At 43.2% G+C, this 13,772-nt stretch overlaps 2 protein-coding genes across 12 annotated transcripts in view; one reads left to right on the top strand and one right to left on the bottom strand.

Annotated features, from left to right (window-relative positions):
- Positions 1–8,100, bottom strand: part of chrnb2 (cholinergic receptor, nicotinic, beta 2) — a 28,765-nt gene extending 20,665 nt beyond the window's left edge. Inside the window, exon 1 of the mRNA XM_086038388.1 lies at positions 7,533–8,100. Coding sequence (XP_085894514.1) covers positions 7,533–7,614 — 82 coding nt within the window. The 5' untranslated portion in view covers positions 7,615–8,100. The remainder of the gene's footprint in view (positions 1–7,532) is intronic.
- The window catches only part of cgna (cingulin a), a 45,112-nt gene that overhangs the window by 2,004 nt on the left and 29,336 nt on the right, over positions 1–13,772 (top strand). For 2 of the 11 annotated variants that reach the window (XM_086038386.1, XM_086038375.1), the window contains exons 1-7: positions 3,284–4,037; positions 4,184–4,226; positions 4,331–4,441; positions 4,501–4,959; positions 6,146–6,268; positions 7,482–7,505; positions 7,621–7,816. In XM_086038386.1, coding sequence (XP_085894512.1) covers positions 7,760–7,816 — 57 coding nt within the window. In that variant the 5' untranslated portion in view covers positions 3,284–4,037; positions 4,184–4,226; positions 4,331–4,441; ... (2 more) ...; positions 7,482–7,505; positions 7,621–7,759. The other 9 variants (XM_086038377.1, XM_086038384.1, XM_086038378.1 and 6 more) reach the window with 9 other exon arrangements.

Consider the following 13,772-nt stretch of genomic DNA (forward strand, 5'->3'; position numbering starts at 1 on the left):
CAGAGCAGTGATGACAGTCTGACTGACCGAGCATAACTTGTAGCGGTGACAGGGAAATAATTTGTCTCTCGCGCACACACACACGCGCAAAAAAGAGGAAGACGTCACGGTGCGACAAACCCATTTTTTGAGTTTGAAATGAAAAAAGTATTGTACAATAAAACACGGGCACCGTGTTGCAATTGTGGATGGCAAATCTGCCTCGTAGCCGAGAAGTCGCGAGTTCAAATGTCAGTTTGCATGTTCTCCCTGTGCTCGATAGCGTAGGTGTTTTCTTCCTCCCACATTCCAAAAACATGCATGTTAGGCTCTCACCCGAAGTCAGCTACATGGGTACCAGCTCACCCGTGACCCTAACAAGTCAAGTGCGTACATAATGAGCAACCAGCAACATAAACGACAATAGAGGAAGGAGAGAGATGCACGTTTTCATGCTGGAAATACAGTCACCACTTTGAGTTTATGTCAGCTAAAGATGAAGATATGCAGGTTCATTGTACACTCAGTGCTGGTGACAAAGTGTTATTTAGCTTCAAAAATACAACATCAAATTTGATGGCAAGTAGCCTATTAATGTTAAATGAAATCCTGAGCGACTGCTTTTTTAAAAATTTTAAATAAAAACAAGTATTTATGTTAAGTGAAGTCAAAAATGGCTATTTTTCTTTCATTTTTTATCCTATGACTGTTAAAAATGCACCTCCCAAAAGGCTGAATGTAACTGTTTAAGTGACATGTAATCTAATTTAGTTACTTTTAAAATCATGAAATCAGTAAAGTAACTAAATTACATTTTCAGGGTAACTGTGGCAACACTGCCTCTTCAATCAGTGCTTACTCTCTCCCAAATAGTCCTTGAATACCCCAGATGGTGATACTTGGACACGTCATAGCGTGTTTAGGGTCTTGAATCATCAGACACCTCACCCGGGTGACCAGTAATACAGTGGAAATGCAAGGAGGTGTGAATATTTACTTTGCGAATCAATTTACAGCGTTGCCCCCAAATTTCTGCTTGTGCCTTTAAAATTTAAGTTTGGAGCCACTTTGCTCCAAGTAGATGAGTGTAAGCTAGCGGATGTGCGGGAGGGAGGGCTGCGCAACTGTAGGAGTGGTCACAGCCGACTTCAGTAACGGCCATTCCAAGCGGCTCCTTTCAATCCTGTTAAATGCAGAACACTAGTGTGACATGGCACCGTCAAGTCGTCACTTGGAGACCGAACCCCACCCTTTAAAATTTGTGTACACCCATAGCTATGCTGCCCAATGGGATGATTTAAAAAAAAAATTCAGTGATTCAGAGGGTTTGATGACCGCCTTTCACTTATTTATGAATGAAATGCATTGCGTTAGTCCAACTGTCCATCCTGCGTTAGACATAGCCAAAGCAGGCTTAAGGTTTAAATTGACTTTCTGCCACCAAACCGTTAGTCCGCCATCTATGAGAGAGACTTTTTGTGGCATTGATCCGCCTAGCTTGGAGACCAAATTGGTAAACGTGCAGCGAGCCTTGCGCTGCCACAAAAATCAGGATCCGCCAGTGTTTGCAGCAAGGCACAGATGCGCGTTACGCAAAAATAGAGCCCATAGAGTTCATCCTTTGATGCTGGCTAAATGAAGTCTACTGAAGTCAAACTCAGAATTTTAGTAGCTTTAACCCATTAAGGCCTAAAGCGCCTTTCTCAACAGCTCCCCAAAACCTAAGGTCGCCTTTGGAATTACTCTTGAAAACCTGAAGTTCTCCCTGAAATTCAACACTTACAAAATGATTAATATTTCAGCCCCTGTAGCAGACAGAAACATAATTCCAAAAGAATTAAAGAGCTTAGAGCTTATGTGGCTTTCACACGGGCAGAATTTATTATTATTTACTGTTTCAATCGAAGATGTAAAAATGACGTGTCAGTGCAAAAGAAGCAGTATTTAAATTTTTTAAAAATGGAGTGGTAATTACCATCCTCTATTCTGTTACAAAGACGTCAATATTGTCATTGTCTACAAACCATATCATATCACGTTCGACTGGTTCCACTGGTCGTGCGTGTCGTCTATATAGCACTACCGTTACTTATCAGAGCTCCCGGCGATTGACGGCGTCTGCCATTAACCTACCTACGGCTCGAAAAAATTCCATGACATCCTCCGCAATCTCGCGACACCGTCACATGTATATTCTGATGCATTAAATTGGCTAAGAGACGGCGAATTGGATTAAAAAAGGACAGTGACGTATCCGCTCCCCGGTTTGAAAGGTAGAAAGACGCAACAGCGCTCCCGGATCTAGTGGTAGAAACGCGGTTATGCGCTCCATCCTTAATGGGTTAAAAGGGAAGTCATCCCAATCATATTTTTTTCAAGAATATGTTCTATGCAAGCCCACTAGTTGAAACAAGGCATTGTCATGAATTTTGCGTTGGTATAAGAGTGAATCCACTCATTTTTAGCCTTCCCTGGGGCAGCCATTTTGTCACTTCTGTCGACTGAAAATGACATCACAGACCATGAGGGCTGAGATAACGACCAATCACGGCGGACCTGTTTTCTGAAGCTGAGCCTTGATTGGTCATTACCTGAGCCCTGATCGGTTGTGATGTCATTTTCGGTCGACAAAAGTGACAAAATGGCCGACCCCTGAGATGGCTAAAAACTGGTGGATTAACTCTTATTCCCCAAATGCAATATTAATCAGAATGCCGTGTTTCAACTAGCGGGCCTGATGGGAACATACTCTTGAAAAAAATCAGTTTAAGTTGATTTCCACTTTAAGGCATTCAACGTTGGAGTTTCCACTGTTTAATCTTGGTGTCATCATGCAGTAACCCTTGCATAAGGTCAACACCGCGCCACAGACCTGTTTATTATGCATGGCCCAGCGGGGGAAAGAGAGAGAGAGGGAGGGAAGGGAGGCATGGGAGGGGCGATGGACATCCCCATACGACGGCATTTAAAACAGGTGCTGAAATGCCCTTGAGTGTCCCTGCGCAGACGGCGAATGCCACCGCCGCTCCGTATGCGCGCGTTCACCTACGCTAAAGTCTTGAAATGTGGCCCGTGTGGGGCGGTTAATTTAAAGACTTAATTCTTCCCCCATGTCTCCCCTGATCACATGTACTCGCCCTGACGAGAGGCGAGAAGCGTAAAGCGTCCCATCCATTTGCCTCGTCTCAGCTCAACGGGATGCTCCGCCATGCCAGCGCGGCCGCCGCCATCGTCGTCGTTAAGCGCCAACGTGATCGCGCATCATTTCAAAGCATGTGTCGCGTTTTAAAGGTTTCCCCGTGATTGAGTGTGTGAGGCTTCCGTGCTCATTGCGAGCATTCCTCCAAACATGTGTTGGCACATGTTTGTAGTCTGGGAGGATAATAATGCTAATCAGATTTTTCACCCTAAAGGAGGAATGACTCATTAGTGCTCTGCCTCTTTGTCAGATGCTGCTTAAAGTCACATTTGATTTTGGGAGTATTTTGTTCCATCTCTCCGTGCACTCGTATTGAACGGCGACATCATAATACGACAGTGATACCTTGACTTATGAGCAGAGATGCTGACTGATTGGAAAAGATTAAGAACAATGCCACTCAAGCACGAGTTGCTGCATCCGCAACCATACTTCTGTAAACACTACGTTGTGAGTGATGCCGTCTCTTGATCCGTTCACACACCAGACGGACCGAGTTTGCAATTAGCACGTAATGTGAACGATTACACACAAAAATCGGATTTCACCCCAAAAACTCCGATCTGAGCAGCGTGAACGTTGCCTCGGAGCCCCTAAGTTGATTCAGTTGAAAGTATAGTTGTCATGTTCCAGTTTCTGCTCTGGTTTTTTTTCTGTCTCCAGTTTACCGGGTGATTGCTGGTGGGTGGAGCCAACTGTGGCACACCTGATGGCCATGACAATCAGCAGGGAATTTAGGTGCAGCACAAGCCGAAAGACATCGTTGGATTATGGCGTCACATTACTCACTCCAATAGCATTTATCTTTCCCGTTCTTGAGTTTTGCTACTAGTAATACTTACTTTGTGTTATGTTTATTGTAAGTACTTTTTCTGTTTTGTTCTTTGCAAATTTGTAGTATTCCTTATGTTGTGTACATTAGATTGTTTTGCTATTTTCGTTCTTGGTGTCATCCTTCAGCTGTGCCTCTGTCCATCTCTTTTATTTTTGTTTTTGTGTTCACAGTGCGTGTTTCACCTTGACCTTCTGTCGTCATTACATTTGGTTTGTACGTATGTGCTGTTCTTATTAAAACCTTGACTAATGCATCGAGTCTGCTTTGGGCTCCCGAATTCGGTTTGATGGATTATAACACTAGTTTGCTCTCGAAAGAAAGACGACATGATGTCAGCGAAGGCCCGCGTTCGCACGCCGGCACAACTGGTCTGAGCAACGCTGACGTGCAAACAGGAGTTCGGAAAGAGCTAGACTGCAAGCCCCCAGGTACAAGCCTCTTGCCGCATCACAGCCGTAACAGAAGACTTATCCCCCTTTATCCACAGGATCCAGCGAAGCGGGATAATGCAGCGGCCGTGCGCACTTTCACACAGCGACACGCCATCCTGTAATCTGATAATTAGATGACATCATCGCCAGCTTTCTGTGTGCGGGAATTGCTTTCAATGCAACGAGGCAAGAGAAGGGAGTGTCAGGTGTTTGAATTTTCCCTTCCACACAGGTAGTGTCCTGACTCGCACACCGCCCCCGACTGTCAGCTGGACTTCCATCCCTAGTCTCCCCTTCTTGTCGGTGCCGTTTTTCATTTTTCTCAATATTCCATGAAGGCAATTTAGTCAAGTGCCATTCTTGTAGTTAGAATTGTCCAAAAATGTTTCAGTTAAGATGATAAATTGGCCCCTCGGATGACTTGCCAAGCTCCTGATTGATCGATTAAGAGTTGTGTCCCAGTACAGAGAGCACGGGTGAAACTCCTGAACACGATTCCCTGAGGGCCAATTAAGGTGATGCCTTTTTCACTCACTGCCAGTAAATCATTCTATTAAAAACATGGGGGGGGGGGTATCATTTCTATGCCCCTCTTGCTGTAAGTACTCCAAAAGTGCATTAAGCATGCATGTATTTACTGCTATACAGGGGCGTATCTAGGATCACAGGTTTTGCTTTTATAGGTGCTACAAATGGGTGTCTCCATGCCCTCTCGGTCTCTGTACCATCAACCAAAAGGAGGATAACTAAGCAATGCTTTTTTTGTCTAATAAGACATAAATGAATATATTGATCCAAATGGCATTCTAGAAGGAGATACCATCTGATCTAACACTCTTAATCTGAACCTGGCTCTTGTATGATGAAAAACATATATGAGGTTACCTGTCTGCCGGTACACGCACGCATGCACGCCCACACGCGTCAGTTAGCACTATAGGCTTAACACATGCACATTGCATAAGCTGTTTTCCTCATTCCAACCAAAAAGGACAGTGGGAGGTCAACTGGTTGATCACCTGGCTGTAATGTTTCCTAGCTTGAAAAAAAAAAAAAAAAGAGACTTGAGCTAGCTCCTACTTAGCAACATGTGTGAACAGTAAATGCAGCAAAAAAAAGCAATCTGATAATGATGTGCCGTCAGAGGTGGGTAATCCAGGTCCAGAAAGTTTAAAAACCCTGCCACAGTTCGGCTTTAGCCACAGGTGCGTCTAATCAACTGAGCTCGTTTACCTGCTGGTCGAGTAGAAGCACCTGTGGCAAAACCAAACTGTGGCAGGGTTTTTACTTTCTGGATCTGGATTACCCACCTCTGGTGCCGGGACTGAGTGGTAAAAGGAAAGAAATTTTCTACATGTTACACTCGCACTTATGTGATGGGACGGCACGGCTCTACGCAGATCATGCTCCGCTTGCCACTCAAAAGCAGAGGTGGGAGGGGTGAGGATGATCAAACCATTTTTAAGCAAAAGGGGGTGTACTGTAGTTTTGTTGTTAAAATGGTACTTGTCAACAAGTGCTGTGTGTGTGTATAGCACATAGTAAAAATATATGTATATATCGAGCGAGATCTCTAATATTTTGGCAGTGTTTGGATTCTTCTTAGGGGTGCTAAAGCACCCCTAAAAATGGGCTAGATGCGCCTATGCTGTTGTATGATTATTTCCTGCATTGCTGAGTGCCATTTGTCCTTGATGACAGAAAGTTGTCTAGCTCAACCTGCCTCTGATTAACGTGCCCACTCAAGTCTGAGACCTCCGTGTTAATGAGGGACGGAGAATGGAAGAATGTGTGGGAGGGCGATAACACATTCCATTTTAAAAGGTAAAATAACTTCACATTATACACTGATCCTATTAGTTCTTGCAGTGTGCACAATGCAATTTTCTGGTGCTACGAACCTCTGAAATAAAAATATGACAAAATATTTACTATAAATTAAAAATAGATTGTATGAAAGCTATTTATATTATCTATTTTAATATATTAAATGCGAAACAAATACATTAGAAAAACTATATGTGTATATATATGTACATCAGTATATGTGTGTGTATGCATGTGTGTGTATATGTATGTATGTATATGTGTGTTTTAATTAAACCTTTATTCAGATAAGGCACTCGAGAACCAATTCTCATTTGAAATGACTGCTTTGCAGCAGACAAAAGAAAGTTCCATTTTCTATTGTAATTAAAGTGCCACGAATATAAAAATAACAAATATTTAGAAATAAAGTATACACATATAAATTAACAAAATGTATAATTATATTATAAACGTTCAACATGTTACAAATATTTAAAAAACGATTGAATATTTTTAATAATTAACAAAATAACAAATGAATTGAAATATATGGATGTAAAAATGGCAACTATATTTTAAATATGTTTACTGTTTTACAAACGTATTAATTACACATTCAAAATATAATGTGAAATATATTCAAACGTATAAATTGATTACAAATAAGTCATGAAAATATATTTTTTAAAAAGTACAAATGTTATTTCAAACATGTTGCAAATGTATTTAAAAGAAGCTACAAAATATGTATGTATTTTTAAAAAAGCTACAAAATATTTGTTGAATATGTCACCAATTAGTAAAAGTGCCTTGAACGCTTCTGAAAATATATTTAAAAAATACGTTTTAAATAAATATAAACATTTTACAATTTGATTGAAACTATATAAAATACTTTAAAGATATCACCAATTATGTCAACTATACTGAACATATTGCCACTCTCTTAAAATGTATTTAAAACATTCTCAGTCCAGGTATTAAAAGCCTCATTAATAAATCAATGCTGGGATATTTTTGTAGCACTGTGACACTGGATCCACATTTAAAGTGACAGTACATTTAACATAAAGCCATAGCGTGTGTTTGTATAATCTATGGTGGGTTTTCCACTCAGTACACATTATTCGTGCGTGGCGCTACGTGGAAAAAGATGGTGACTCCTCTTCCTCTCTTTCCCTTTTCCCAAACATTCCACACTGACTCCACGCACAAACACGGACGGAAGGCTTGAATTCATAAATGGTTAGAGGTACGAAAGCACGCGCGAGTTACTCACCTCCCGCAATGGCGAGCAGCGCCAGCAGCAACATCAGCAGCCAGCCATCCTCCATCATCCTCAGCATCCTCATCCTCACCATCCCCAGCCCGAAAGGTGTTCAACGAGGACCGCGGAGATTCCTCCTCTTCCTCCTCCCTTCCTTCCTCCTCTTCTTCCTCACGACCCAAAGCTCCCTTCAGCGGCTACCTGGTACCCTGACGTCATGGTGAGCTCCTGCGCCGACGATGGAGGACCACCAAGGGGGAGAGGACGCGTGGAAATCGTCTCGCTGGGGTCCGCAGGTGAGCTCCGAGCCACGGGTCGTGCTCCGGCGACGAGTGGGAGGGAGGGAGTGAGGGATGGATGGAGGTGGTCTGCGGAGGAGTGGCGGAAAGGGAGGATGTGGTTCCCTCCCCCCCCCACCCCCCTCTCTCCGCAGCTCGGCAAACGACGCCTTCCCCACGCAAAGTCACTTGTTTAATACACAGCCACGCGGGTCAAAACATTACGTACACCCGCGCCATGTCACAACATATTTATTGCGCTCGCAGGACTTGCATTAGACCCCTGTTTCGAATATTGTAACCCTAATATAAGTAGGCAGCATCTGCCTCACAGCTCTGGGTTCGAATCTCTGAATCAGTTATGCTTACATAATCCTTTGCTTGGGAACCCCCCCCCCCCCTTCCATTTTTACGGGTGATGAAGCACCCCCAAAAAAGATTCAAGCACCCCCAAAATTTGAGAGATGTTAAAATGTCATTGCCCGTTTGTCCTTTTTTACAAGTGTTGAAACCAAAGACTTAATGGCATTAAGTACTTGGTAGAAATGTAATATTTTGTCAACAAAAGTACATCTCTCTCAAAAATGGTTTGAGCCAACCAATCCCTCCCACCTCACCGAGGCAAGCTGAACACGCATGTGCACAGTCTGCAGTTAAATGGAGTAATTTGAGTGAGTAACATTTTTTTCTAGAATATGTTCTATGTAGACCCACTAGTTGAAACACCAGAAAACTGGTGAGCTGTGATTTGGTTGTTACCTATGAGCCCTGAGCAACTGTGATGTCATTTTCAATCGACAGAAGTAACAAAATGGCTGCCCCCTGAGACAGGTGGATTTTGCTTCTTAACTCATATCCCCCAAACGCAATATTAATCATATTGCCTTGTTTAAACTAGTGCACCTGCTGCATGGGAACATATTCTTGAAAAAAAAAAAGTTTGGGATGACTTCCACTTTAAGTTCCACAATATCAACACATTACCAGAGCTCATTTCGGCTGCATTTAACCATTGGTGCAAGCTGACATTTTTCCTAGCTAGGAGACAGTAGGATACACCACACTTTTCGCATTCTAATGTATAAAGATTAAAACCAAGGTGCTACTGACTGTAGCTATTTTTTTTTGCATAATAATAAACGGTACCAATATGAAAATGTCTCGAATATTGATCAACCTCAAATTGTTTAAAACCCCAAATTTGCACCAAAATTCTAGCTTGTGCAAAGTTTTGGTTTTGTTGTGTCCTCCTGCTAATTCCCCTTCCACTTGCCCTTTCGCTCTTGGCAGAGGTAATAATTGGTGCGCGTTATGAAGAGTTTCAGGTGGTACAGCGCAAGTCAGTGGTGAGTCAGACTGTGATCCATGCACAAAGTGTGATAGATGGGCGTAAAAAGACAACAAAGTGCGCGAAGGAGGGAGAGGGGAAGGGAGGAGGCGGTTGCCGTGGTGATGGAAAGAAATCCGAAAATCTGCAGGATCGGTAGCGACCTGTTTCACCTTGACTGTTTTATTACTTGCATCGCGCACAACGCACATATGGGCTGTCACGCATCCACACGCACACACAAGCATGCAAATGCGCACGGCCACGCTTTCGCAGTAATGTCTTCCCTTCTCGTGCTATCTTTATCCACACTTCCTTCCCTCTTGCCCTCTCCTGTGCGGTGAATGAGCTGACCTGACAGTGCTCCTCCTCTGCACTGAGTGCTGCTGTGAGTCTCTCGCTGAATTATTTAAAAGCTGGGACCCCCACGAGTGCTTGTCTTCCCCCAACTCCCCCTCCAGCTCCCTCCCTCCCTCCCCCCTCTCATTCCTCCGCTCTGTCCCTTTTTCTTCGCCCGCTGTCACTCCGTCCGCGTGCTCGCGCGACCTCACCGTAACGCTTTGTATCAATCTAATTGTTCAAAGTAAACGGCATCCATTATACTGAACGGATTCATGAATGTACCATTGTGGCTTGATTGACGGCATTTATGCTAAGGGCCTGACTTAAGGTTGGCACATGCAAAAATTTGCGCAAAGTTGATTGCGCAGGCAAACAGATGTGCAGCTGATTTACTAACCAGTATTGCTTCTACGCAAAAATGCTGCGCAGTTCATTTTACAAATTGTGGGAGGATTATTTGCAAACGAATATATGTGGCACACGCAATGTGATTTATCAAACCTTTGAGAGGTTTTGCTGATTTTGCCTCTTTAAATACATGCATGTCTAAAAGACAGCTTAAGACCGGCAAAATAAGAGGCAACCTTTCCCGCTCATGTAAATATCCCTCTCCATCACTCATGAAGATGTCCTTGTCACTTTATCTATAAACCACTCATTGCCAAGACTACACCCTATCTCTGCTCTCTGCTCACCATGCATACCACCACCCGCACGCCCTGTTACAGAAGTTTTGTTAACTTTGTTCCCGCTATTTTTAGCCAATCATCTTTAAATTTTCTGCGCTAAATGATTGGATGATTGGAACACTTTAAAAAGTTAGTGAGGGATACTGTAAATGATTGCTGCATGTTTTTTAGCCTGTTTAGAACCTTTTATTCACCATGGACTATGATGTAATGAAATATCATGTAATATTATGTAACTATGTAGCACTGTACAGGTTGTTGTTTACGTATTTGTATTTGCTTCTTTTTTTGCTTTGTTTTACTCTGCTGCCAAGTCTCATTTGCCTTGTCTGGATAAAAGGTTACATAAATTAATAAATGCTTGAAATGCCAATATTATCGTGACATCACATCTATTAGAAATGCACGTTTGTAGTTTGCGAAAGATTTAAGTCACAAGAAGGTGTCATGCTGAAGGTTGGGTCGAGGCGGCGAAAGATTTGAAAACTTACTTTCAAAATACAGCAGCCGTCCCCCCCCACCTCATCTGCCCCTTCCTTTGCACGGCGCTGGTTTTTGGAAAGATTTTTCAAAGTTCATTCAGTCCAGAGTCTTTACACGACCAAATCCGGTTCCTTGCGGAAGCACAGCGGCAGTGTAATTAGCACGTCTCCCTCAGTTCTACAGTTCAGGGTTCCGATCTCAGCCTCAGTCCTGTTTCCCAATTTTCAGCCCTGGCTCACCCGAAACAATAACTGATGCAGACGAGACTAGCGACAAATACAATTTGAGCACACTGTGCAAATTCACTGGATTGAGGACGGCTTGAATTGTACGGCCTACTCCCGTGGGGGGCCTCTTGTTTGCTGTGACCTACTTTGTGGCTTTTAATTAGGCGGGCTGACCGCAACGCATTACGCAGATGGGAGGAGAGGTGATGCTCCTGTCTGTTGTTGTGTAACATTCGAGACCCGCCCGCGGGCTGCGGAAGAACGCCGGCCGAGATGAGCGCGTGTGAACCTTTAGAGCAAAGCGCGGTGAACATCTGACATACATTTGCTTGTCTTTGACCTCAAATTAGAGGCGCTCCACTCCAATTGCGAAGTCACACAAACGGACTAATTCCTGGCTGCGCCTTCTGACATCGCACGCCACGTCGCCGTTGCCAACGCGCATCGCCACTCAAGTCCCGGTTATTCATAGCTGCTTTTATACATCGCAGCCCGTCTCTCTCCTCCCCTCCCTGAAGAGATGGCCCTACCTCACTCTCGCTAATCGCCATGGCAACCCGGTAATCCCTCTCTCTCTCTCTCTCTTTTGTGCACGTACACGCCAATGCGCACACATTGCTGAGACAATCATGCAAACCTGTTTACTCGTGTGTTGACATGAACACAGAGATGGTTTTAAATGGTACGAATATGTGTTCATGCTTGTATTATCTGTGTGCACGTTTATGGTTATCAGGCTACTAGGAGACGCATTACTATTACTTCTCATGCACACGGCTGAAAGGCTCACACACTACTGAAACGCTCTCACACTCACAAATGAAATTGTTTTCACTTATATGCATTACTGAAACACTCTCATCGGCGCTCCTGAAATGCTGTCATTTATGCTGGTGAAATGCTCTCATGCGCACTCCTCGAATGCTCTCACACACGACTGAATTTTTTGGGGCTCAATTGATACACTACTGAAACGCTCTTCGCTCACTACTCAGTGAAACGTTCGTACATACACTGCTGAAACACTTTGTTCACATTACTTAAATGCTCTCACACAAACGTTTTTTCTCGCTTGTTCCTGTACGTTAACAATGCGTTCTACTGAAACGCTCCCATACCACGATTGAACATCACACTCGTGATGCAAGTGACACAATTGTACACTACTGAAACACTCTCATTCACACACACTTCTAAAATGCTCTCACACTTACATTTTTTTTGCTCACATCCATTAGTAAAATGCTCTTACACACACTACTGAGACACTCCCATAAACTGTAATGAAACATTCATACACACCACAGATTTTTTTGGGGGGGTTTACAAAAACTAATGAAACAAATACTACTAAAACACTCTCACACATAAAATTATTTGCTTCACTCTCACACACAACAATTTCTCCTGCTCACACGTGAAACAAAGACGCACTACTGAAACATTGTCACACAACTATTGAGTTTTTTTGTGTATGACAGCATTTCAATAGTGTAAGTGAATGTTTCAGACTTGTGTATGAGAGCGTTTCGGTAGTGTGTATGAGCAAAAGAAAGTTCAGTTGTAAGTATAAGAGCATTTCATTAGTATGGTTGTGTTTCAGTATTGTATGAGTGAAGATTCTCAGTAGTACATATGACAACATTCAATGTTGCGTATGAGAGCATTTTAGCTTTATAAATGCGCGTGTGTATCTGTAATTGATTACACACACACAGCTTAGTGGCCCCCCATTACTCCGAAACCCCCGCCCCCCCTTTGCTTGTCTTGTCTATTAATAACACGCCATCACAAATGCAACTTTATTTACTGGATACATGCTTACAACAAGAATATACAGCATTCATCACGATTGGGGGCTGATAAAATACTCAGTCACTTCATACACACGTCATTGAAGTCAGAGATGGCCTGTGAGAGCATGTAAACTGGTCCGCCATGAAAAACGGGGTTGAAAAAAACCCTCATATAGGCCCCAAAACATTTAATCCACAAATACTCATAATATACCATAATAAATGCCTTCATAAATTTAGTATGGCCCTCAGAGCACTTTAAACATGGAAACTAATGGAAAGGCGCAGGAGGAGCTTTTTCATCACCAAAATGCCTAATATTCATATCATAGTCCCGCTTTTATTTGCACATCTCAGCATTCTTTGACAATTCTGCTGACTCGCAACATTATGAGCGCCGTAACCTTGCCCCTCCACCAAGCCTGCCTTACCTTCCTTCCAAGGCATCTAATCACTACTAAAGCTCTTTCTCTTGACAAACAGACTGGCTGGCAAATGAGCCTCATTTTCACGATGGATCAATAGGCTGACTGACAGCCGCGGATGGACGAATGGCAATACTCCAATCACTTGTATTGATCTAACAAAGCCGGCCGAGTTGTTTGGCATTGCGCTTGATCGCGTCAGCACCTCTGTGTTAAAGCATCTTTGTAAAGCCGACTGTAAAACTCACAGCTAAGTTGCGATGTGGCCGTTATCTTTTACAGATATCTGATTTAGTTTATTTAAAAAAAAAAAAAAAGATGTGTACAGAAGAACTTACAAGGTTTTCATTCATAAAAAAATGTGTTTTTAAAGACTAAGCGTAATTTACTCTTGCTTACTCTGATTGACCTGCCCTTTTCGAAAAAACAATTTCTATCAGCTCACCCCCTGAAATGAAAAGTTACACAGGACATTCCTCAGCAGCACACGTTTGAGTGCACATATCACACGCGTTACAAATGCGACCTTTGCACGGCGTGCTGCAGGGTCATGTGCTCAGCCCCGGTGAAGGGAAGTCTGTGCGTGCAGTAGTGGTGCACCAGCTCAGGGATGCTGGCGAACACGCAGCTACTCTGATCCAGAGTGTAGCCCAGGCCCTTGCTGCCCTTCGTTTGGGCCACGATG

Source organism: Filicampus tigris, chromosome 8 (assembly GCF_054856515.1).
Source record: "Filicampus tigris isolate MCC_2025a chromosome 8, RoL_Ftig_1.0, whole genome shotgun sequence".
Classification (NCBI taxonomy): Eukaryota; Metazoa; Chordata; class Actinopteri; order Syngnathiformes; family Syngnathidae; genus Filicampus; species Filicampus tigris.